Here is a 27,500-nt window from a genome sequence, read left to right as displayed (position 1 = left end):
TTTACTAATACTATTAACCAATGTTCCCTCCAATGTTTTTCATCACTGAGCTTATTTCAGGTCAGCTGAGTGCAAAGTTTAACGGGGAGATTCTGTGCATCTTCCGGCATGCGTTTACTGTGAACACTGAGGCTGTACCCGTTTTAAGTTCGTTTTAACAGTGGTCAAGTAGGCTACTGTGACTTTTTGATCATAATGTAGGCCTATCAGAGTGGTCTACCATCAAAAACAATGGAGAAAATGCATCCCATAACATTTTAACTTGGAAATAGCTGTTCTATCATTCAGCTTACCAGCAGCCAATGTGTGGTGTTCAATGTCGGCCTACATTCCATGAGACTTGTGAAAAAACCTGCAGGGCTTGACATTTACCTGTTTATCCACTTGTCCTTCAGACGAGGAGGTGACTGAAAATGTTGTGTTGTTTGATGCAAGAAACCACTTTAGAAAATAAAATGCATTATTATTCCCACACCATTATTACATAGAATTAAACAAATTATGCTGCCCTCTGCCTATTGGCTACTTAGCTTAGTCAAGACTATTTAAAAATACAACACAGATTTTCAATGTCTAGAAATGCACACGTTTTGTGCTCTTGTAGGAAGCAACCACTCCCCAATTGCTGACAACAGATTCTATATAACTGAGCTAATAACTCACTAACTAGCGAAGGATATGAACAAATGTAGAAATGTGCACACTTTGCTACGTGTAGCTCTCACTTTGATCTCAAAACAAGAACATCTACTGACGGCTGCTCATGCTGTACAAACAGTCCAGTTCAAAGTGAATGGCACAGACCCATATATGGCAATGGTCTATTTGCATATAGGCCTACTGCAGCTCTGATTGGTTATAGCGCACCGGTCTGTGTAGAGTATGGGCCTGAGTCGTTGTTACAGGAATTAAATTGCTCTATGTTTTAATACCCAATTAAAATTAAACACTCTGTCAATTCATAAGGATTTGTAAGACCCTTATTCTATAATAAATGGACAGAGCCCAGTCTTAAAGTCAATCAGCGGAGTTTATTCACGAGAGTACTGAACACGATACAGTTTACCACAGGTTATAAACTGAAAATGACGTCATTAGTTCCAGTACCAACCCGTCTCTTCTCCCACCCTGGTACACAGGCAGTATCTCAAGCCTTCCCACATCGTCTACCTACCAATTTAAAATAATTTATGAGCCAAGGTCTTCTTGTGTAGATAAGCATTCTAGCCAGTCTGAAGATATCGTTCATTCATTTCTACCAAGGAACAGACAGTCATTGTTCTAATCCTTGATTATATTTACACACATTGTATTCAGTACTAGGATTAAGCAAGAAAATTCATACATCTATACAGTAACATAATAGTATTCTGATTAGTACATATACAGTAACATAATAGTATTCTGATTAGTACATATACAGTAACATAATAGTATTCTGATTAGTACATATACAGTAACATAATAGTATTCTGATTAGTACATCCTGATTGAAATGTATACATAGTTAGTCATTAAGATAAAAATTCCCTTAACAGTCGTGCCTGTTAATGCAATAGAATCCTACTCCGATGCATTCTGAATACAACAACATCTCTTGCATAGTTCTGAATACAACAACATCTCTTGCATAGTTCTGAATACAACAACATCTCTTGCATAGTTCTGAATACAACAACATCTCTTGCAGAGTTCGTTTTGTTTTGGTATGTTGTATTGAAATGGGCTAATATTGTGTTGATTCGATCACAATTTCCACAGTAAAGGGAAACGTTGATAGTGTTAACTAACGGAAAACTCTAGAAAGTTGATTGAAGTTCAATCTCATGCCTCTCTGCGTGCTCTGATATTTATTCTGCACTGCAGTCCAGGGGGAGCTACGCATGCGCACTGCACACAGTTTAGAGGGGACATTGGTATTAACCCTTGTTTATGAGTGCTGGGTCGAAACGGTCATAGAACATGTCTGTCTCTCTCTCTCTCTCTGTCTGTCTGTCTGTCTGTCTGTCTGTCTGTCTGTCTGTCTGTCTGTCTGTCTGTCTGTCTCTCTGTCTGTCTGTCTGTCTGTCTGTCTGTCTGTCTGTCTGTCTGTCTGTCTGTCTCTCTGTCTGTCTGTCTGTCTGTCTGTCTGTCTGTCTGTCTGTCTGTCTGTCTGTCTGTCTCTCTGTCTGTCTGTCTGTCTGTCTGTCTGTCTGTCTGTCTGTCTGTCTGTCTGTCTGTCTGTCTGTCTGTCTGTCTGTCTGTCTGTCTGTCTGTCTGTCTCTCTGTCTGTCTGTCTGTCTGTCTGTCTGTCTGTCTGTCTGTCTGTCTGTCTGTCTGTCTGTCTGTCTCTCTGTCTGTCTGTCTGTCTGTCTGTCTGTCTGTCTGTCTGTCTGTCTGTCTGTCTGTCTGTCTGTCTGTCTGTCTGTCTGTCTGTCTGTGCTGTTTTGTTTCTTGGACTTCTTGTACGAATCAAACACACACAGATGAAAAGATACCAGAGCTGGCATTGGTAGGAAGACTGACGGGGTTGGCTGTTGCTGGGTCAGCAGAGCTGCAGGTGTGGCCACTGTAGTACAGCCTGGTTAGCTCCTACAGCCACTGCAGCTGTACAAACACACACACACACACACACAGTCACGCACACACACACACACACTCTAGAGGAGTGTGAGAAGAGAAACATCACCGGTGTGACCCACACACACACACACACACACACACACACACACACACACACACACACACACACACACACACACACACACACACACACACACACACAGGAAGCAGTATAAAACACATAGGGGCTAAATGAGTGATATAGGAGAGTAAAGCAGTCTATTAAAAGGGTATCAGCTACTGCCTCTCACTGTGTCATACACATTTTACCATGTGACACACACACACACGCACACACATGCTGTGTCATGACCACACACACACACACACACGTTGTGTCATGACCACACTCCTGACTATAAAAGTGTAACTACAACCAGACCTCCCAATTAACACCACTCTTTCATCTAGCTCCTCCCCCTCCTTTCTCTTCCCTTCATCTCTTTCTCTCATTCTCTCTTCTCCCCTTCCACAGTCTGTTCTCACATATGTCCCTCTCTTTCTCTCATTTCTCCCCCTCCTTCACTTTCTCTTTCCCCCAGTTTTATCCCCCTGTATTTCACACAGTCTCTCTGCCACATCAGAGCTGGGTTCTTACCCACCTCTTTTTACTAGTGGATTTCACACAATTCTTTTATTTATGACTTTCTCTGTGTTTCTTTCTCGCTGTATGTTCATAGGCCCTGGTCTCTCTGCTCTCTTTAATTGGTCAAGTGGCAGCACAGTAATTGCTGGTTTATTCCTGCTTTATGCTTGTTTGTAATAAACTGTTTTTAAAAGTGTTTTCTCTCTTGCTCCACTAGTGTTCTAGAATGTTTATCTTCAGTCATCTCTCCTCTTCACAACCTCTCCTTATGTTACTTTTCCTTCCCTCTCTTTTTCCTTTCTTCTACTACATCCTCCTTTCCTCCATCTATCCTCTTGTGCTTTCTTCTCTATCCCCTCACCTCTCTCTCTCCTCCCTCTCATCTCCTCTCTCTCTCCTCCCTCTCATCTCCTCTCCTTCTCCTCTCTCCTCCCTCCCTCTCATCTCCTCTCCTTCTCCTCTCTCCTCCCTCTCTTCTCATCTCTCTCTTCTCCCTCTCTTCTCATCTCTCTCTCTCCTCCCTCTCATCTCCTCTCTCTCCTCCCTCTCATCTCCTCTCTCTCTCCTCCCTCTCCTCTCCCTCTCCTCTCTCTCTCCTCACTCTCTTCTCATCTCTCTCTTCTCCCTCTCTTCTCATCTCTCTCTCTTCTCCCTCTCTTCTCATCTCTCTCTCTCCTCCCTCTCTTCTCATCTCTCTCTTCTCATCTCTCTCTCTCCTCCCTCTCATCTCCTCTCTCTCTCCTCCCTCTCATCTCCTCTCCCTCTCCTCTCTCCTCCCTCTCTTCTCATCTCTCTCTCCTCCCTCTCTTCTCATCTCTCTCTTCTCCCTCTCTTCTCATCTCTCTCTCCTCCCTCTCTTCTCATCTCTCTCTTCTCCCTTTCTTCTCACCTCTCTCTCCTCCCTCTTATCTCCTCTCTCTCGCCTCCCTCTCATCTCCACTCCCTCTCCTCTCTCTCTACTCCCTCTCTTCTCATCTCTCTCTTCTCCCTCTTCTCACCTCTCTCTCTCCTCCCTCTCATCTCTCTCTCCCTCTCCTCTCTCTCCTCCCTCTCTTCTCATCTCTCTCCTCCCTCTCTTCTCCTCTATCTCCTCCCTCTCTTCTCCTCTCTCCTCCCTCACTTCTCCTCTCTCATCTCCACCCTTTCTCTCTCCCTCTCCTCTCTCTCTTCTCGCTCTCATCTCCTCTCCCTCTCCTCTCTCTCTCCTCTCTTTCTTCTCATCTCTCTCTCCTCCCTCTCTTCTCATCTCTCTCTCCTCCCTCTCTTCTCCTCTCTCTCCTCCCTCGCTTATCCTCTCTCATCTCCACCCTTTCTCTCTCCCTCTCCTCTCTCTCTCTCCCCCTCTCTCCTTCTTGTCTCTGACTGGCTGTATAATTAGCAGGCTGTGCAGGGAAACGGTTGTTTTTAACCAGACCGTTTCTTGCGGGTTCACCACATACTTTATATTTAGCTTGGGCCAGAGTTACGCCTGAAAATGACTGAATTCACTAACACTGGCTGCACTAGGCATTGTGTGTGTGTGTGTGTAAGTGCTAGCAGACTCTACCCACTAAGTGTCCAGTGGTCAAAACAGGTCACCACCAGACAAACAGGGTGTGGTTATATGATTGTGTGCATGTGTGTCCTTGTATGTGTACAAGCGTGTGTGTGTGTGTGTGTGTGTTTGTGTGTGTGTGTGTTGTCGCTGCACAACCTTTGTGTTTAGGATAGGTTGTGTGTCATGGTAACACCAGTTATGTGGTAGAGCTGTACTTTAAAAGGAAAGTACCAGCTGTATTTAATGACTAGACTGACTGACTGACTGTCTGATTGACTGACTGACTGTCGGACTGCCTGTCGGACTGCCTGTCGTACTGACTGTCGGACTACCTATCTGACTGATTGTCGGACTGTCGGACTGACTGTCTGACTGTTTGACTGCCTGTCTGTCTAACTCATATATGGTCAAGTCTGGCCTGATTACGCCTATGGTTATTTGTCATTTTAGGGGGATTTTTCAGGGTCTGTGTCACTATCCTTATCGCACCCAATCTGTTTCATAAACAGTTGTTGGAAGCGATCACACGCACGTCTTTGTCACTCTCCCTCTCACACCCAATTTCTGTTTTTCCCAACTGTGTTATTTAACTCTGAGGAACACTCTACATGATATATTATCTTCTTCTAGTGGCTGTTTATTTTAGATGTAGGGAAACTCTGTGTATACTAACTCTACCCTAATCTTACCTCTCTCTCTTTCTCTCCTCTATCCTCTCCCTCCCTCCCTCTCTTTCTCTCCTCTATCCTCTCCCTCTCTCTCTTTCTCTCCTTTATCCTCTCCCTCCCTCCCTCTCTTTCTCTCCTCTATCCTCTCCCTCTCTCTCTTTCTCTCCTCTATCCTCTCCCTCCCTCCCTCTCTTTCTCTCCTCTATCCTCCCTCTCCCTCTCTTTCTCTCATCTATCCTCTCCCTCTTTCTCTCATCTATCCTCTCCCTCCCTCTCTTTCTCTCCTCTATCCTCTCCCTCCCTCTCTTTCTCTCCTCTATCCTCCCTCCCTCTCTTTCTCTCATCTATCCTCTCCCTCCCTCTCTTTCTCTCCTCTATCCTCTCCCTCTCTCTCTTTCTCTCCTCTATCCTCTCCCTCCCTCCCTCTCTTTCTCTCCTCTATCCTCCCTCTCCCTCTCTTTCTCTCATCTATCCTCTCCCTCCCTCTCTTTCTCTCATCTATCCTCTCCCTCCCTCTCTTTCTCTCCTCTCACTCCCTCTCTTTCTCTCCTCTATCCTCTCCCTCTTTCTCTCATCTATCCTCTCCCTCCCCTCTCTTTCTCTCCTCTATCCTCCCTCTCCCTCTCTTTCTCTCCTCTCCCTCCCTCTCTTTCTCTCCTCTCCCTCCCTCTCTTTCTCTCCTCTATCCTCTCCCTCTTTCTCTCCTCTATCCTCTCCCTCCCTCTCTTTCTCTCCTCTATCCTCCCTCTCCCTCTCTTTCTCTCCTCTCCCTCCCTCTCTTTCTCTCATCTATCCTCCCTCTCCCTCTCTTTCTCTCCTCTCCCTCCCTCTCTTTCTCTCCTCTATCCTCCCTCTCCCTCTCTTTCTCTCCTCTCCCTCCCTCTCTTTCTCTCATCTATCCTCCCTCTCCCTCTCGTTCTCTCCTCTCCCTCCCTCTCTTTCTCTCATCTATCCTCCCTCTCCCTCTCTTTCTCTCCTCTCCCTCCCTCTCTTTCTCTCCTCTATCCTCCCTTTCTCTTTTTCTTCTCTACCTTTCTGTCTTCCTTTTGTACCCACATTCCTTTGCTCCTCTCTTTCTCTGTTCTGTCTTTCCTGCTCACTCACTTGTTCTCTCCTCTGTCCTCCCTCTCCCTCTCTTTCTCTGTTCTGTCTTTCCTGCTCACTCACTTGTTCTCTCCTCTGTCCTCCCTCTCCCTCTCTTTCTCTGTTCTGTCTTTCCTGCTCACTCACTTGTTCTCTCATCTGTCATCTTATCACGTTTCAAGGTATGACCCATATGCAGACAGTGTTGAAGAAACAAAAGTTTACTCTTTCAACAGGGGCAGGCAAACAACAGGTCAAGGCAGGCAAACGACAGGTCAAGGCAGGCAAACGACAGGTCAAGGCAGGCAGGGCTCAATAATCCAGAGAGGGTGTAAGGCAGCAGAACAGCAGGCAGGCTCGGGGTCAGGTCAGGTAGAGGTCCGTAATCCAGAGAGGGTGTAAGGTAGCGGAACAGCAGGCAGGCTTGGGGTCAGGTCAGGCAGAGGTTGGTAATCCAGAGAGGGTGTAAGGTAGCGGAACAGCAGGCAGGGTCGGGGTCAGGTCAGGCAGAGGTCGGTAATCCAGAGAGGGTGTAAGGCATCGGAACAGCAGGCTCGGGGTCAGGTCAGGCAGAGGTCGGTAATCCAGAGAGGGTGTAAGGTAGCGGAACAGCAGGCAGGCTCGGGGTCAGGTCAGGCAGAGGTCGGTAATCCAGAGAGGGTGTAAGGCATCGGAACAGCAGGCTTGGGGTCAGGTCAGGCAGAGGTCGGTAATCCAGAGAGGGTGTAAGGTAGAGGAACAGCAGGCAGGCTCGGGGTCAGGTCAGGCAGAGGTCGGTAATCCAGAGAGGGTGTAAGGCATCGGAACAGCAGGCTCGGGGTCAGGTCAGGTAGAGGTCGGTAATCCAGAGAGGGTGTAAGGTAGCGGAACAGCAGGCAGGCTCGGGGTCAGGTCAGGCAGAGGTCGGTAATCCAGAGTAGAGGCAAAGGTACGGGACGGCATACGGGCTCGGGGTCAGGTCAGGCAGAGGTCGGTAATCCAGAGTAGAGGCAAAGGTACAGGACAGCAGGCGGGCTCAGGGTCAGGTCAGGCAGAGGTCGGTAATTTTGAGTAGAGGTAAAGGTACAGGACGGCAGGCAGGCTTAGGGTCATGTCAGGCAGGAAAGGTCAAAACCAGGAAACTAGAAAACAGGGACTATAGCAAAGACAGGAGCAAAGGACAATGCTGGTAGGTTTAAACAGACAAAATGAACTGGTCCTTAAACAGACAAAAGTTCCTGGTCAAGAACTACAAGAAACGTATGATCTCTGTAATTGCAAACAAAGGTTTCTGTACCAAATATTAAGTTCTGCTTTTCTGATGTATCAAATACTTATGTCATGCAATAAAATGCAAATTCATTACTTCAAAATCATACAATGTGATTTTCTGGATTTTTGTTTTCGATTCCAACTCTCACAGTTGAAGTGTACCTATGATAAAAATTACAGCCCTCTACATGCTTTGTAAGTAGGGAAACCTGCAAAATCGTCAGTGTATCAAATACTTGTTCTCCCCACTGTAGGTCCTGGATGGCAGGGAGCTTGGCCCCAATGATGTACTGGACCATACGCACTACCCTCTGTACACTACCCTCTGTACACTACCCTCTGTACACTACCCTCTTGAAGCTCTCAACCTGCTCCACTTTCTTATCCGTATCTTTTTAAAACTGCATTGTTGGTTTGGGGCTCGTAAGTAAGCATTTTACTGTAAGGTTGTATTTGGAGCATGTGACTAATAAAATGTGATTTGATTTTGATTTACAGCCCCGTCGATGAGAATGGGGAGTGCTTGTCCTCCTTTTCCTGTAGTCCACAATCATCTCCTTTGTCTTGATTACATTGAGGGATAGGTTGCTATTCTGGCACCACCCGGCTAGGTCTCTGACCTCCTCCCTATAGGCTGTCTCGTCATTGTTGGTCACCAGGCCTACCACTGTTGTGTCGTCTGCAAACTTAATGATGGTGTTGGAGTTGTGCCTGGCCATGCAGTTGTGGGTGAACAGGGAGTATAGGAGGGGACTGAGCACACACCCCTGATGGGCGCCAGTGTTGCTACCTACCCTCACCACCTGGGGGCGGCCCATCAGGAAGTCCAGGATCCAGTTGCAGAGGGAGGTGTTTAGTCCCAGGGTCCTTAGCTTAGTGATGAGCTTTGAGGGCACTATGGTTTTGAACACTGAGCTGTAGTCAATTAATAGTATTCTCACGGAGGTGTTCCTTTTGTCCAGGTGGGGAAGGGCAGTGTGGAGTGCAATAGAGATTGCATCATCTGTGGATCTGTTTGAGCGGTATGCAAATTGGAGTGGGTCTAGGGTTTCTGGGTTAATGTGAGCCATTACCAGCCTTTCAAAGCACTTCATGGCTACAGACGTAAGTGTTACGGGTCTGTATTAATTTAGGCAGGTCGCCTTAGTGCTCATTTAACATGCTGATAGAAATTGTGCTCTTGGGCACAGGGACTATGGTGGTCTGCTTGAAACATGTTGGTATTACAGACTCAATCAGGGACATGTTGAAAATGTCAGTGAGACACCTGCCAGTTGGTCAGCACATACCCGGAGCACACTTCCTGGTAATCCGTCTGGCCCAGTGGCCTTGTGAATGTTGACCTGTTTAAAGGTCTTACTCACGTTAGCTACGGAGAGCGTGATCACACAGTCGCCCGGAACAGCTGATGCTCTCATGCATGCGTCAGTGTTGCTTGCCTCGAAGCGAGCATAGAAGTGATTTAGCTTGTCTGGTAGGGTCGTGTCACTGGGCAGCTCGCGGCTGTGCTTCCCTTTGTAGTCTGTGTAGTATGATTCAATCTTAGTCCTATATTGGCACTTTGCTTGTTTGATGGTTCGTCTGAGGGTATAGCAGGATTTCTTATAACCTTCCGGGTTAGAGTCCTGCACCTTGAAAGCGGCAGCTCTAACCTTTCGCTCAGTGCGAATGTTGCCTGTAATCCATGGCTTCTGGTTGGGGTATGTACGTACAGTCACTGTGGGGACGATGTCCTCGATGCACTTATTGATAAAGCCAGTGACTGATGTGGCGTTACTCCTCAAGGTCATTGGAAGAATCCCGGAACATGTTCCAGTCTGTTATAGCAAAACAGTCCTGTAGTTTAGCATCTGCTTCATCTGACCACTTTTTTATAGACTGAGTCACTGGTGCTTCCTACTTTAATTTTAGCTTGTAAGCAGGAATCAGGAGGATAGAATTATGGTCAGATTTGTCAAATGGAGGGCGAGGGAGAGCTTTGTACTTGTCTCTGTACGTGGAGTAAAGGTGATCTAGATTTTTTTCCCCTCTGGTTGTGCATTTAACATGCTGATAGAAATTAGGTAAAACTGATTTAAGTTTCCCTGCATTAAAGTCCCCGGCCACTAGGAGCGCTGCCTCTGGGTGAGAGGTTTCCTGTTTGCTTATTTCCTTATACAGCTGACTGAGTGAGGTCTTAGTGCCAGCATCTGTCTGTGGTGGTAAATAAACAGCCACGAAAAAAATGAAAACTCTCTTGGTAAATAGTGTGGTCTACAGCTTGTCATGAGATACTCTACTTCAGGCCATGATGTTTCAGATCCAACTCTAGAACAATATTTGTGTTTTATTGTGGTTTGGTTCAGGGCAACGGAAAGAGAATGTACATGTAAGCAGTTTGGGTCTTGAACCAGTATGTGCTGTTTTAACATGCTGACAACAGCACTGTGATATTTACCTAATAAAGTTATTTATATCTGTCTTTGTCCAGTACGGAGGCATTCAGCCCTGAGCGGGGGGCGAGGGAGGGTGCCACCAAAGTCATGATCGTGGTGACGGACGGAGAGTCACATGATGGGGAGGAGCTACCGGATGCTCTGGAGGAGTGTGAGAAGAGAAACATCACCAGATATGCCATCGCTGTGAGTACACACACACACATACACGCGGGCGCGCACACACACACACATACGCACACACAGAGATGCATGCACGCACACACACACACACACTGTTCCATAGAGCACATGAATGCAGCATGCCTGCTACACCACAAACTCGTTAACCAATATGGCGGACAGTCTCACCAACCAACCCCACTCCTGAAATAGCTGTATTGAAACAGCTTTTCCACCATACCACCTCACATACCCTGCATAACGTGAGAGCTAGCCATCCTGCCCATTCAGCCTCAAACTGGCCTGAAATAATGCCTGTGGTCTTTAAAATAGCCCCAGCAAATCACTAACTGAACCCCTCTGGCTTCTTAAAATAACCCAGTGGGTAACAACAGCTATGTCTTCCTGCCCAACCCCACCCCCCTAACACACACACACACAGACACACACATGCACACACCCCATCAGTGTCTCGAGTGATGTGGTTTTGGTGGTGTGGTGGAACAGACTCCAGTGGCTGAGCAGTCGGAGACTCTTCCCCAGCCCACAATATAAACACTGGGACCTGCAGAGCCACTGTCACCAGAGGAACCACAATATAAACAATGGGACCTGCAGAGACACAGTCACCAGAGAAACCACAATATAAACACTGGGACCTGCAGGGCCACAGTCACCAGAGGAACCACAATATAAACACTGGGACCTGCAGAGCCACAGTCACCAGAGGAACCACAATATAAACACTGGGACCTGCAGAGCCACTGTCACCAGAGGAACCACAATATAAACACTGGGACCTGCAGAGCCACAGTCACCAGAGGAACCACAATGTAAACACTGGGATCTGCAGAGCCACTGTCACCAGAGGAACCACAATATAAACACTGGGACCTGCAGGGCCACAGTCACCAGAGGAACCACAATATAAACACTGGGACCTGCAGGGCCACTGTCACCAGAGGAACCACAATATAAACACTGGGACCTGCAGGGCCACAGTCACCAGAGGAACCACAATATAAACACTGGGACCTGCAGGGCCACAGTCACCAGAGGAACCACAATATAAACACTGGGACCTGCAGGGCCACTGTCACCAGAGGAACCACAATATAAACACTGGGACCTGCAGGGCCACTGTCACCAGAGGAACCACAATATAAACACTGGGACCTGCAGGGCCACTGTCACCAGAGGAACCACAATATAAACACTGGGACCTGCAGAGCCACTGTCACCAGAGGAACCACAATATAAACACTGGGACCTGCAGAGCCACTGTCACCAGAGGAACCATAATATAAACACTGTGACCTGCAGGGCCACTGTCACCAGAGGAACCACAATATAAACACTGGGACCTGCAGGGCCACTGTCACCAGAGGAACCACAATATAAACACTGGGACCTGCAGGGCCACAGTCACCAGAGGAACCACAATATAAACACTGGGACCTGCAGAGCCACTGTCACCAGAGGAACCACAATATAAACACTGTAACCTGCAGAGCCACAGTCACCAGAGGAACCACAATATAAACACTGGGACCTGCAGGGCCACTGTCACCAGAGGAACCACAATATAAACACTGTAACCTGCAGGGCCACTGTCACCAGAGGAACCACAATATAAACACTGGCACCTGCAGAGCCACTGTCACCAGAGGAACCACAATATAAACACTGGGACCTGCAGGGCCACTGTCACCAGAGGAACCACAATATAAACACTGGGACCTGCAGGGCCACTGTCACCAGAGGAACCACAATATAAACACTGGGACCTGCAGGGCCACAGTCACCAGAGGAACCACAATATAAACACTAGGACCTGCAGGGCCACTGTCACCAGAGGAACCACAATATAAACACTGGGACCTGCAGGGCCACTGTCACCAGAGGAACCACAATATAAACACTGGGACCTGCAGGGCCACTGTCACCAGAGGAACCACAATATAAACACTGGGACCTGCAGAGCCACTGTCACCAGAGGAACCACAATATAAACACTGGGACCTGCAGAGCCACTGTCACCAGAGGAACCACAATATAAACACTGGGACCTGCAGGGCCACAGTCACCAGAGGAACCACAATATAAACACTGGGACCTGCAGGGCCACTGTCACCAGAGGAACCACAATATAAACACTGGGACCTGCAGAGCCACAGTCACCAGAGGAACCACAATATAAACACTGGGACCTGCAGGGCCACTGTCACCAGAGGAACCACAATATAAACACTGGGACCTGCAGAGCCACAGTCACCAGAGGAACCACAATATAAACACTGGGACCTGCAGGGCCACTGTCACCAGAGGAACCACAATGTAAACACTGGGACCTGCAGGGCCACTGTCACCAGAGGAACCACAATATAAACACTGTGACCTGCAGGGCCACTGTCACCAGAGGAACCACAATATAAACACTGGGACCTGCAGGGCCACTGTCACCAGAGGAACCACAATATAAACACTGGGACCTGCAGGGCCACAGTCACCAGAGGAACCACAATATAAACACTGGGACCTGCAGAGCCACTGTCACCAGAGGAACCACAATATAAACACTGGGACCTGCAGGGCCACAGTCACCAGAGGAACCACAATATAAACACTGGGACCTGCAGGGCCACAGTCACCAGAGGAACCACAATATAAACACTGGGACCTGCAGAGCCACTGTCACCAGAGGAACCACAATATAAACACTGGGACCTGCAGAGCCACTGTCACCAGAGGAACCACAATATAAACACTGTGACCTGCAGGGCCACTGTCACCAGAGGAACCACAATATAAACACTGGGACCTGCAGGGCCACAGTCACCAGAGGAACCACAATATAAACACTGGGACCTGCAGGGCCACTGTCACCAGAGGAACCACAATATAAACACTGGGACCTGCAGGGCCACAGTCACCAGAGGAACCACAATATAAACACTGGGACCTGCAGGGCCACAGTCACCAGAGGAACCACAATATAAACACTGGGACCTGCAGGGCCACAGTCACCAGAGGAACCACAATATAAACACTGGGACCTGCAGGGCCACAGTAACCAGAGGAACCACAATATAAACACTGGGACCTGCAGGGCCACTGTCACTAGAGGAACCACAATATAAACACTGGGACCTGCAGGGCCACAGTCACCAGAGGAACCACAATATAAACACTGGGACCTGCAGGGCCACAGTCACCAGAGGAACCACAATATAAACACTGGGACCTGCAGGGCCACAGTCACCAGAGGAACCACAATATAAACACTGGGACCTGCAGGGCCACTGTCACTAGAGGAACCACAATATAAACACTGGGACCTGCAGGGCCACAGTCACCAGAGGAACCACAATATAAACACTGTGACCTGCAGAGCCACTGTCACCAGAGGAACCATAATATAAACACTGTGACCTGCAGGGCCACAGTCACCAGAGGAACCACAATATAAACACTGGCACCTGCAGAGCCACAGTTACCAGAGGAACCACAATATAAACACTGGGACCTGCAGGGCCACTGTCACCAGAGGAACCACAATATAAACACTGGGACCTGCAGGGCCACAGTCACCAGAGGAACCACAATATAAACAATGTGACCTGCAGAGCCACAGTCACCAGAGGAACCACAATATAAACACTGGGACCTGCAGGGCCACTGTCACCAGAGGAAACACAATATAAACACTGGGACCTGCAGGGCCACTGTCACCAGAGGATCCACAATATAAACACTGGGACCTGCAGGGCCACAGTAACCAGAGGAACCACAATATAAACACTGGGACCTGCAGGGCCACTGTCACCAGAGGAACCACAATATAAACACTGGGACCTGCAGGGCCACAGTCACCAGAGGAACCACAATATAAACAATGGGACCTGCAGGGCCACAGTCACCAGAGGAACCACAATGTAAACACTGGGATCTGCAGAGCCACTGTCACCAGAGGAACCACAATATAAACACTGGGACCTGCAGAGCCACTGTCACCAGAGGAACCACAATATAAACACTGGGACCTGCAGAGCCACAGTCACCAGAGGAACCACAATGTAAACACTGGGATCTGCAGAGCCACTGTCACCAGAGGAACCACAATATAAACACTGGGACCTGCAGAGCCACTGTCACCAGAGGAACCACAATATAAACACTGGGACCTGCAGAGCCACTGTCACCAGAGGAACCACAATATAAACACTGTGACCTGCAGGGCCACTGTCACCAGAGGAACCACAATATAAACACTGGGACCTGCAGAGCCACTGTCACCAGAGGAACCACAATATAAACACTGGGACCTGCAGAGCCACTGTCACCAGAGGAACCACAATATAAACACTGGGACCTGCAGGGCCACAGTCACCAGAGGAACCACAATATAAACACTGGGACCTGCAGGGCCACTGTCACCAGAGGAACCACAATATAAACACTGGGACCTGCAGGGCCACTGTCACCAGAGGAAACACAATATAAACACTGGGACCTGCAGAGCCACTGTCACCAGAGGAACCACAATATAAACACTGGGACCTGCAGGGCCACAGTCACCAGAGGAACCACAATATAAACACTAGGACCTGCAGGGCCACTGTCACCAGAGGAACCACAATATAAACACTGGGACCTGCAGGGCCACTGTCACCAGAGGAACCACAATATAAACACTGGGACCTGCAGGGCCACTGTCACCAGAGGAACCACAATATAAACACTGGGACCTGCAGAGCCACTGTCACCAGAGGAACCACAATATAAACACTGGGACCTGCAGAGCCACTGTCACCAGAGGAACCACAATATAAACACTGTGACCTGCAGGGCCACTGTCACCAGAGGAACCACAATATAAACACTGGGACCTGCAGGGCCACTGTCACCAGAGGAACCACAATATAAACACTGGGACCTGCAGGGCCACAGTCACCAGAGGAACCACAATATAAACACTGGGACCTGCAGAGCCACTGTCACCAGAGGAACCACAATATAAACACTGGGACCTGCAGGGCCACAGTCACCAGAGGAACCACAATATAAACACTGGGACCTGCAGGGCCACAGTCACCAGAGGAACCACAATATAAACACTGGGACCTGCAGAGCCACTGTCACCAGAGGAACCACAATATAAACACTGGGACCTGCAGAGCCACTGTCACCAGAGGAACCACAATATAAACACTGTGACCTGCAGGGCCACTGTCACCAGAGGAACCACAATATAAACACTGGGACCTGCAGGGCCACTGTCACCAGAGGAACCACAATATAAACACTGGGACCTGCAGGGCCACAGTCACCAGAGGAACCACAATATAAACACTGGGACCTGCAGGGCCACTGTCACCAGAGGAACCACAATATAAACACTGGGACCTGCAGGGCCACAGTCACCAGAGGAACCACAATATAAACACTGGGACCTGCAGGGCCACAGTCACCAGAGGAACCACAATATAAACACTGGGACCTGCAGGGCCACAGTCACCAGAGGAACCACAATATAAACACTGGGACCTGCAGGGCCACAGTAACCAGAGGAACCACAATATAAACACTGGGACCTGCAGGGCCACTGTCACTAGAGGAACCACAATATAAACACTGGGACCTGCAGGGCCACAGTCACCAGAGGAACCACAATATAAACACTGGGACCTGCAGGGCCACAGTCACCAGAGGAACCACAATATAAACACTGGGACCTGCAGGGCCACAGTCACCAGAGGAACCACAATATAAACACTGGGACCTGCAGGGCCACTGTCACTAGAGGAACCACAATATAAACACTGGGACCTGCAGGGCCACAGTCACCAGAGGAACCACAATATAAACACTGTGACCTGCAGAGCCACTGTCACCAGAGGAACCACAATATAAACACTGGCACCTGCAGAGCCACAGTTACCAGAGGAACCACAATATAAACACTGGGACCTGCAGGGCCACTGTCACCAGAGGAAACACAATATAAACACTGGGACCTGCAGGGCCACTGTCACCAGAGGATCCACAATATAAACACTGGGACCTGCAGGGCCACAGTAACCAGAGGAACCACAATATAAACACTGGGACCTGCAGGGCCACTGTCACCAGAGGAACCACAATATAAACACTGGGACCTGCAGGGCCACAGTCACCAGAGGAACCACAATATAAACAATGGGACCTGCAGGGCCACAGTCACCAGAGGAACCACAATATAAACAATGGGACCTGCAGGGCCACTGTCACCAGAGGAACCACAATATAAACACTGTGACCTGCAGGGCCACAGTCACCAGAGGAACCACAATATAAACACTGGGACCTGCAGGGCCACAGTCACCAGAGGAACCACAATATAAACACTGGGACCTGCAGGGCCACTGTCACCAGAGGAACCACAATATAAACACTGGGACCTGCAGGGCCACTGTCACCAGAGGAACCACAATATAAACAATGGGACCTGCAGGGCCACTGTCACCAGAGGAACCACAATATAAACACTGTGACCTGCAGGGCCACTGTCACCAGAGGAACCACAATAAAAACACTGGGACCTGCAGGGCCACAGTCACCAGAGGAACCACAATATAAACACTGGGACCTGCAGGGCCACTGTCACCAGAGGAACCACAATATAAACAATGTGACCTGCAGAGCCACAGTCACCAGAGGAACCACAATATAAACACTGTGACCTGCAGGGCCACAGTCACCAGAGGAAACACAATATAAACACTGGGACCTGCAGGGCCACTGTCACCAGAGGAACCACAATATAAACACTGGGACCTGCAGGGCCACTGTCACCAGAGGAACCACAATATAAACACTGTGACCTGCAGAGCCACAGTCACCAGAGGAACCACAATATAAACACTGGGACCTGCAGGGCCACTGTCACCAGAGGAACCACAATATAAACACTGGGACCTGCAGAGCCACTGTCAGAGAAACGGGGGAGACTGAGAGAGAGAGAGACGGGGGGACCGAGAGAGAGAGAGAAAGAGAGAGAGAGAGAGACACACAGGGGGACTGAGAGAGAGAGAGACGGGGGGACTGAGAGAGAGAGAGACGGGGGGACTGAGAGAGAGAGAGAGAGAGAGAGAGAGAGAGAGAGAGAGGGAGACGGGTGGACTGTGAGAGAGAGAGAGAGAGAGACGGGGGCACTGAGAGAGAGAGAGACGGGGGGGACTGAGAGAGAGAGAGACGGGGGGACTGAGAGATAGAGAGAGAGAGAGAGAGAGAGAGGGAGACGGGTGGACTGAGAGAGAGAGAGAGAGAGAGAGAGAGACGGGGGACTAAGAGAGAGAGAGACGGGGGGACTGAGAGAGAGAGAGACGGGGGGACTGAGAGTGAGAGAGAGAGAGACAGGGGGACTGAGAGAGAGAGAGAGACGGGGGGAGACTGAGAGAGAGAGGGACAAGGGGACTGAGAGAGAGAGAGAGAGACAGGGGGACTGAGAGAGAGAGAGAGACGCGGGGACTGAGAGAGAGAGATGGGTGGAACTGAGAGAGAGAGACAGGGGGACTGAGAGAGAGAGAGAGAGATGGGTGGACAGAGAGAGAGAGAGAGAGAGAGAGAGAGACGGGGGGACTGAGAGAGAGAGAGAGAGAGACGAGGGGACAGAGGGAGAGAGAGATGGGGGGACTGAGAGAGAGGGAGAGAGAGAGAGACGGGTGGACTGAGAAAGAGAGAGAGAGAGAGCGAGACGGGGGGACTGAGAGAGAGAGAGAGAGACAGGGGGACTGAGAGAGAGAGACAGGGGGACTGAGAGAGAGAGACGGGGACTGAGAGAGAGAGAGAGAGAGAGAGGGGGACTGGGAGAGAGAGAGAGAGAGAGAGAGAGAGAGAGAGAGAGAGAGAGAGAGAGAGAGACGGGTGGACTGAGAGTGAGAGAGATACTGGGGGACTAAGAGAGAGAGAGAGAGAGAGAGAGAGAGAGAGATAGACGGGGGAACTGAGAGTGTGAGAGAGAGAGAGAGAGAGAGACGGGTGGACTGAGAGTGAGAGAGAGACAGGGGGACTAAGAGAGAGAGAGAGAGAGAGAGACGGGGGGACTGAGAGTGAGAGAGAGACGGGGGGACTGAGTGAGAGAGAGAGAGACGGGGACTGAGAGTGAGAGAGATAGAGACGGGGGGACTGAGAGAGAGAGTGAGAGACGGGGGGACTGAGAGAGAGAGAGAGTGAGAGAGACGGGGACTGAGAGAGAGAGAGACGGGGACTGAGAGAGAGAGTGAGAGAGAGACGGGGGGACTGAGAGAGAGAGAGAGAGAGAGACGGGGATTGAGAGTGAGAGAGAGAGAGACGGGGGTACTGAGAGAGAGAGAGAGAGACGGGGGGACTGAGAGAGAGAGAGAGAGACGGGGGGACAGAGAGAGAGAGAGATGGGGGGACTGAGAGAGAGGGAGAGAGAGAGAGACGGGTGGACTGAGAAAGAGAGAGATAGAGAGCGAGACGGGGGGACTGAGAGAGAGAGAGAGAGACAGGGGGACTGAGAGAGAGAGACAGGGGGACTGAGAGAGAGAGACGGGGACTGAGAGAGAGAGAGAGAGAGAGAGAGGGGGACTGGGAGAGAGAGAGAGAGAGAGAGAGAGAGAGAGAGAGAGAGAGACGGGTGGACTGAGAGTGAGAGAGATACTGGGGGACTAAGAGAGAGAGAGAGAGAGAGAGAGAGAGAGAGAGAGAGAGAGAGAGAGACGGGGGGACTGAGAGTGAGAGAGAGAGAGAGAGAGAGAGACGGGTGGACTGAGAGTGAGAGAGAGATGGGAGGACTAAGAGAGAGAGAGAGAGAGAGAGAGACGGGGGGACTGAGAGTGAGAGAGAGAGAGAGAGACGGGGGGACTGAGTGAGAGAGAGAGAGAGAGACGGGGACTGAGAGTGAGAGAGATAGAGACGGGGGGACTGAGAGAGAGAGAGAGAGACGGGGGGACTGAGAGAGAGTGAGAGAGACGGGGACTGAGAGAGAGAGAGAGAGAGACGGGGACTGAGAGAGAGAGTGAGAGAGAGACGGGGGGACTGAGAGAGAGAGAGAGAGACGGGGATTGAGAGTGAGAGAGAGAGAGACGGGGGTACTGAGAGAGAGAGAGAGAGAGAGAGAGACGGGGGGACTGAGCGAGAGAGAGAGAGAGACGGGGACTGAGAGAGAAAGAGTGAGACAGGGGGACTGGGAGAGAGAGAGAGAGAGAGAGAGAGAGAGAGAGAGAGAGACGGGTGGACTGAGAGTGAAAGAGAGACGGGGGGACAGAGAGAGAGAGAGTGAGAGAGAAAGACGGGGGGACTGAGAGTGAGAGGGAGAGAGAGAGACGGGTGGACTGAGAGTGAGAGAGAGACGGGGGGACTGAGAAAGAGAGAGTGAGAGAGAGACGGGGGGACTGAGAGTGAGAGAGAGAGAGAGAGACGGGGGGACTGAGAGTGAGAGAGAGACGGGGGGACTGAGAGAGAGAGAGAGAGAGAGAGAGAGAGACGGGGGGACTGAGAGTGAGAGAGAGACGGGGGGACTGAGAGAGAGAGAGAGAGCGAGACGGGGGGACTGAGAGTGAGAGAGAGACGGGGGGACTGAGCGAGAGAGAGAGAGAGAGCCCGGAAGACTGAGAGAGAGAGAGAGAGAGAGAGAGAGAGAGAGCGAGACGGGGGGACGGAGAGAGAGAGAGAGAGACGGGTGGACGGAGAGAGAGAGAGAGACAGGGGGACTGAGAGAGAAGAGAGAGAGAAATCTCAGTAAGACCAAAATAATGGTGTTCCAAAACAGGTCCAGTCACCAGGACCACAAATACAAATTCCATCTAGACACTGTTGCCTTAGAGCACACAAAAAACTATACCTACCTTGGCCTAAACATCAGCAGCACAGGTAACTTCCACAAAGCTGTGAACGATCTGAGAGACAAGGCAAGAAGGGCATTCTATGCCATCAAAAGGAAGATACATTTCAACATACCAATTAGGATTTGGCTAAAAAATACTTGAATCAGTCATAGAGCCCATTGCCCTTCATGGTTGTGAGGTCTGAGGTCCGCTCACCAACCAAGACCTCACAAAATGGGACAAACACCAAATTGAGACTCTGCACGCAGAATTCTGCAAAAATATCCTCTGTGTACAACGTAGAACACCAAATAATGCTTGCAGAGCAGATTAGGCCGATACCCACTAATTATCTAAATCCAGAAAAGAGCCGTTAAATTCTGTAACCACCTAAAAGGAAGCGATTCCCAAACCTTCCATAACAAAGCCATCACCTACAGAGAGATGAACCTGGAGAAGAGTCCCCTAAGCAAGCTGGTCCTGGGGCTCTGTTCACAAACACAGACACCACAGAGCCCCAGGACTGTAACACAGTTAGACCCAAGCAAATCATGAGAAAACAAAAAGATAATTACTTGACACATTGGAAAGAATTAACAAAAAACAGAGCAAACTAGAATGCTATTTGGCCCCAAACAGAGAGTACACAGCGGCAGAATACCTGACCACTGTGACTGACCCAAACTTAAGGAAAGCTTTGACTATGTCCAGACTCAGTGAGCATAGCATTTAGACAAACTCCCATATATGTTTGGTGAAATACCACAGTGTACCATCACAGTAGCAAGATTTGTGACCTGTTGCCACAAGACAAAGGCAACCAGTGAAGAACAAACACCATTGTAAATACAACCCATATTTATGTTTATTTATTTTCCCTGTAAACATATGTTTCGCACACCAATAAAATCCCTTAGATTAAATTAGAGAGAGAGAGTGAGAGAGAGAGAGAGAGAGAGAGAGAGAGAGAGAGAGAGAGAGAGAGAGAGAGAGAGAGAGAGAGAATCTCCAGGGTCTTGCTGAAATGTGGTTTCACTGTGACGGCTGCAATGTTTTGATGTTGTTGCTCTCTGTCCTGCTGCCAGTGTGTGTAGGACAGAAAACAGCCCTTTGGGGAGAGCAGAGCAACAAGCTCTCTAAAATAACAGCCTGTGTCGTGTTTTATACATCAGCCTGCCTGCCTGCCGACTCACACAGGATTTACAGTCAACAAGGGGGGGGGGGGGGGTCAAAGGGTGTGTGTTTGCCTGTTTGCGAGTTTGTTTGTGTGCATGTGCCTGTGTACATTTGCAGTAGCTATAACTTCACTGTATGTTTTGAATAGTTAACAAGCTACCTCCCGCTGTCTGTATTTCTGTCCTCCCTCTCCGTTCGTGTCTCTGAGGACAAACCAGCAGCAGCTGGCAAGACCAACGGAATTTCTCTGCTTCTATAATATCTCCATGTATACATTTATAGTGTAGGATTCCTTCACTTTAAACCCTCCCTCCCTCCATCTCTTCCTTCCTTCCTTTCTTCCTTCCTTCCTTCCTTCCTTCCTTCCTTCCTTCCTTCCTTCCTTCCTTCCTTCCTTCCTTCCTTCCTTCCTTCCTTCCTTCCTTCCTTCCATCCCTTCATCCATCCATCCATCCATCCCTCCCTCCCTCTCCCTCTGTCTCTCTCTCTCTGTCTCTCTCTCACTCCCTCCCTTCCTCCTTCCCTCTCTCCCTCCCTTCATCCATCCCTCCATCCCTCCCTCCATCCCTCCCTTCCTCCTTCCCTCTCTCCCTCCCTTCATCCCTCCATACCTCCCTTCCTCCTTCCCTCTCTCTCTCCCTCCCTTCATTTATCCCTCCCTCCCTCCATCCCTCCCTTCCTCCTTCCTTCCCTCCCTCCCTCCCTCCCTCCCTCCCTCCCTCCCTCCCTCCCTCCCTCCCTCCCTCCCTCCCTCCCTCCCACCCTTCGTCCCTCCCTTCATCCCTCCCTCCCTTCCTCTATATCTCCCTCTATCCCTCCCTTCCTCCATCCCGCTCTCCCTCCCTCCATCCATCCCTCCCTCCTTCCCTCCGTCTCCTTTGAATACAGAGAATTTCCTTATTTAAGATGGCAGCCAGAGTGACAGGGAAGGATTGTTGGGATTGGGTTTCTGGGGAGGAATGTGCTCCTTACTGCAGTGTTTAGGCTATTCTGTAGTACAGACTACTAACTGTAGCTATTACTATAACCTCCTCACACTAGAGAGCCCTACCACACCAGTCATCTCTCTCCCCCTGTCTGGACCAATTCTTTCATTTTACGGTTTGCTAGAGCAGTATTTCCCAAACATTTTAGCTGACTCCATTTTTAGACAACCCCTTAGTTAGAACCCTATGGACAGTATCTGTTTTTAGACACCCCCTTAGTTAGAACCCTACGGACAGTATCTGTTTTTAGACACCCCCTTAGTTATAACCCTACAGACAGTATCTGTTTTTAGACACCCCCTTAGTTAGAACCCTACGGACAGTATCTGTTTTTAGACACCCCCTTAGTTAGAACCCTACGGACAGTATCTGTTTTTAGACACCCCCTTAGTTAGAACCCTACGGACAGTATCTGTTTTTAGACACCCCCTTAGTTAGAACCCTACGGACAGTATCTGTTTTTAGACACCCCCTTAGTTAGAACCCTACGGACAGTGTCTGTTTTTAGACACCCCCTTAGTTAGAACCCTACGGACAGTATCTGTTTTTAGACACCCCCTTAGTTAGAACCCTACGGACAGTATCTGTTTTTAGACACCCCCTTAGTTAGAACCCTACGGACAGTATCTGTTTTTAGACACCCCCTTAGTTAGAACCCTACGGACAGTATCTGTTTTTAGACACCCCCTTAGTTAGAACCCTACGGACAGTATCTGTTTTTAGACACCCCCTTAGTTAGAACCCTACGGACAGTGTCTGTTTTTAGACACCCCCTTAGTTAGAACCCTACGGACAGTATCTGTTTTTAGACACCCCCTTAGTTAGAACCCTACGGACAGTATCTGTTTTTAGACACCCCCTTAGTTAGAACCCTACGGACAGTATCTGTTTTTAGACACCCCCTTAGTTAGAACCCTACGGACAGTATCTGTTTTTAGACACCCCCTTAGTTAGAACCCTACGGACAGTATCTGTTTTTAGACACCCCCTTAGTTAGAACCCTACGGACAGTATCTTAGTTAGAACCCTGCGTACATCATCTGTTTTTTCTCTTTTAAGGGCTTATACTCTGCACATCTGTCTGTCTCTCTGTGGTTGTCCTTGATTCAGGTTATGTCCCCTACTGTACTGTACGGGGTTGGTGTTGGCAGCTCTCTCTCTGTCCTCTCAGATTGTCCTGACTCAGTAATATCTCTCCCTCTATATAAATGTTCTCTGTCCCTGTGAAACATGGAGGAGTTATTGGCGGAAGACGTAGAGAATATGTCTGTTAATGTTATCTCTCGCTCTACCTTTCACTTTTTCTGTCCCTTACATTTAACCCCTTCTTTCTCTCCCTTTTGTTTTTCTACCCTTCCCTTTAACCCCTTTCTCTCTCTCTCCCTCCCCCTTTATCTCTCCCCCTCTCTTTCCTCATCCCTTTCTCTCTCCCTCACTCTTTCTCTCCCCCTCTCTTTCCTCATCCCTTTCTCTGTTCCCCCTCTTTCTTCATCTCTCTCACCCACCACTCTTTCCTCATCCCTTTCTCTCTCCCTCCCCCTTTATCTCTCCCCCTCTCTTTCCTCATCCCTTTCTCTCTCCCTCCCCCTTTATCTCTCCCCCTCTCTTTTCTCATCCCTTTCTCTCTCTATCTCTCCCCCCTCTTTTTTCTCATCCCTTTCTCTCTCCCTCCCCCTTTATCTCTCCCCCTCTCTTTTCTCATCCCTTTCTCTCTCCCTCCAGGTATTGGGTCACTACATCCGCAGGCAGCAGGACCCAGAGACGTTTATCAGTGAGATCAAGTACATTGCCAGCGACCCTGACGACAAATACTTCTTCAACGTGACTGACGAGGCGGCACTCAACGACATCGTAGATGCACTAGGAGACCGCATCTTCACTCTAGAGGGTGAGATGGAGAGAGGAAGAGGAAGGGGGAGGGAGAGGGAGGAGAGGAGGGAGGGAGGTGAAAGTGCTGGAAAGAGAAAGGAGGGGAAAGGGTGTCTGTGTTCTGGAGACAGGGAGTAACTGCTTTCTTATTTAACCAGGGAGAAAGTTAGAAGAGAGAGGGATGTTACTCTCTTTCAATTGGGAAAGAGGCAAAAAGGGGGAATGGTGCCACATTTAATCCCAGACGGAATGAAAGAGGAAGGGATGGATAGATGCCACTACCTTGAAAAGGAAAGAAGGGCGCGAGCAGCTATCACAACACTTACAGGAACAAGGGAGGAAGACTGAGAAATTATGCCACCCTGAAGTCTGTAGGGAGCGAGGGAGGAAGGGAGTGGAGGATATGAGAGGATGGGGGAGGTAGATTCTGTATACCAGCTGGGGTCTTGAGTGAGGAGGGAGAGAGAGGGCACTAACCTGTGGTATCTAGATAGTGGCAGATTGGGGAGGGGAAGGAAGGGAGGGAATGTATGGAGTAAAGGTGAAAGGGGATAGAAGTAAAAGAACAGTATTTGAATTGAGAGTGAGTATTCATGTGTCAGAGTGGGCAGCACAGGATGCCACATTTAGTCCCATCACGGTATTCATGTGTCAGAGTGGGCAGCACAGGATGCCACATTTAGTCCCATCACGGTATTCATGTGTCAGAGTGGGCAGCACAGGATGCCACATTTAGTCCCATCACGGTATTCATGTGTCAGAGTGGGCAGCACAGAATGCCACATTTAGTCCCATCACGGTATTCATGTGTCAGAGTGGGCAGCACAGGATGCCACATTTAGTCCCATCACGGTATTCAGGTGTCAGAGTGGGCAGCACAGGATGCCACATTTAGTCCCATCACGGTATTCATGTGTCAGAGTGGGCAGCACAGAATGCCACATTTAGTCCCATCACGGTATTCAGGTGTCAGAGTGGGCAGCACAGGATGCCACATTTAGTCCCATCACGGTATTCATGTGTCAGAGTGGGCAGCACAGAATGCCACATTTAGTCCCATCACGGTATTCAGGTGTCAGAGTGGGCAGCACAGGATGCCACATTTAGTCCCATCACGGTATTCATGTGTCAGAGTGGGCAGCACAGGATGCCACATTTAGTCCCATCACGGTATTCATGTGTCAGAGTGGGCAGCACAGAATGCCACATTTAGTCCCATCACGGTATTCATGTGTCAGAGTGGGCAGCACAGGATGCCACATTTAGTCCCATCACGGTATTCATGTGTCAGAGTGGGCAGCACAGGATGCCACATTTAGTCCCATCACGGTATTCATGTGTCAGAGTGGGCAGCACAGGATGCCACGTTTAGTCCCATCACGGTATTCAGGTGTCAGAGTGGGCAGCACAGGATGCCACATTTAGTCCCATCACGGTATTCAGGTGTCAGAGTGGGCAGCACAGGATGCCACATTTAGTCCCATCACGGTATTCATGTGTCAGAGTGGGCAGCACAGGATGCCACATTTAGTCCCATCACGGTATTCATGTGTCAGAGTGGGCAGCACAGGATGCCACATTTAGTCCCATCACGGTATTCAGGTGTCAGAGTGGGCAGCACAGGATGCCACATTTAGTCCCATCACGATGTTCATGTGTCAGAGTGGGCAGCACAGGATGCCATGTTTAGTCCCATCACGATATTCATGTGTCAGAGTGGGCAGCACAGGATGCCACATTTAGTCCCATCACGGTATTCATGTGTCAGAGTGGGCAGCACAGGATGCCACATTTAGTCCCATCACGGTATTCATGTGTCAGAGTGGGCAGCACAGGATGCCACATTTAGTCCCATCACGATATTCATGTGTCAGAGTGGGCAGCACAGAATGCCATGTTTAGTCCCATCACGGTATTCAGGTGTCAGAGTGGGCAGCACAGGATGCCACATTTAGTCCCATCACGATATTCATGTGTCAGAGTGGGCAGCACAGAATGCCATGTTTAGTCCCATCACGGTATTCAGGTGTCAGAGTGGGCAGCACAGGATGCCACATTTAGTCCCATCACGATATTCATGTGTCAGAGTGGGCAGCACAGAATGCCATGTTTAGTCCCATCACGGTATTCAGGTGTCAGAGTGGGCAGCACAGGATGCCACATTTAGTCCCATCACGGTATTCATGTGTCAGAGTGGGCAGCACAGGATGCCACATTTAGTCCCATCACGGTATTCAGGTGTCAGAGTGGGCAGCACAGGATGCCACATTTAGTCCCATCACGGTATTCATGTGTCAGAGTGGGCAGCACAGGATGCCATGTTTAGTCCCATGCCACCTGGCACTGGCAGAAGAAACATTAACCAAACATTCAACTAAACTTCATCTGAGAGTTAGGGTTAGGGTAAACCTGTTCCGCTTTCACCTCAGCAGAGGTCCCATTAGCCCCTCACTCAGTCACTGAACCCCCACACCACACAGATATGTGGTTGGGCACAGAAACATGAGAGGGTGAGACTCATGACTTTAATAAAATAATTTTTGAATCACATGATACGAAATAATAGCTTGGAGACAGAGAGATCTGCTCAACTAGATTTTTGTGTTGGATACTACAGAAAATGTGCTAGAAAGGTTTGTTAAACGTTGTTTTGATGTTTCTGTTTCGTCACAGGGACGCTGGGGTACAACGAGAGCTCCTTCAAGTTTGAGATGTCCCAGATTGGCTTCTCCACACACGTTCTCGATGTGAGTCCACCATGTGTGTGTGTGCGTAGTGTGCAAGCATGCGAGCGCACGCGTCATGTCATTGACTTGAATTTCTGATCTGTCATTGTACTGTATGTTTATCCCCCCTCTCCCATGCGTGTGTTTCAGGACGGCATCCTGTTTGGGATGGTGGGGGCGTATGACTGGGACGGAGGGGTGCTGAAGGAGGGCGCTGAGGGCCGCATCATGCCCACCAGAGAGGCCTTTGAGTCAGAGTTCCCCCAGGAGCTCAAGAACCATGCTGCCTATCTGGGTGACTTAACTTACTTACATTACACTATGTACACTTTACATTACACCGTTTCACACATAATACTACTAAACTTATCACTGTTTTACACATAATACTACTCAACTTATCACTGTTTTACACATAATACTACTCAACTTATCACTGTTTTACACATAATAGTACTCAACTTATCACTGTTTTACACATAATACTACTAAACTTATCACTGTTTTACACATAATACTACTAAACTTATCACTGTTTTACACATAATAGTACTCAACTTATCACTGTTTTACACATAATACTACTCAAC

General features: G+C 49.2%; 1 protein-coding gene across 1 annotated transcript in view; it reads left to right on the top strand.

Moving 5' to 3' along the window:
* LOC110520814 (integrin alpha-10) overlaps positions 1-27,500 on the top strand; it is a 62,779-nt gene that overhangs the window by 20,986 nt on the left and 14,293 nt on the right. Inside the window, exons 8-11 of the mRNA XM_036968013.1 lie at positions 10,197-10,347; positions 24,038-24,203; positions 26,858-26,931; positions 27,061-27,205. Coding sequence (XP_036823908.1) covers positions 10,197-10,347; positions 24,038-24,203; positions 26,858-26,931; positions 27,061-27,205 — 536 coding nt within the window. The remainder of the gene's footprint in view (positions 1-10,196; positions 10,348-24,037; positions 24,204-26,857; positions 26,932-27,060; positions 27,206-27,500) is intronic.

The sequence above is a fragment of the Oncorhynchus mykiss genome, chromosome 3 (assembly GCF_013265735.2).
Source record: "Oncorhynchus mykiss isolate Arlee chromosome 3, USDA_OmykA_1.1, whole genome shotgun sequence".
In the NCBI taxonomy this organism is placed as follows: Eukaryota; Metazoa; Chordata; class Actinopteri; order Salmoniformes; family Salmonidae; genus Oncorhynchus; species Oncorhynchus mykiss.
Note: the sequence above shows the minus strand (reverse complement) of the source record. Positions and strands in the feature narration are given on the sequence as shown.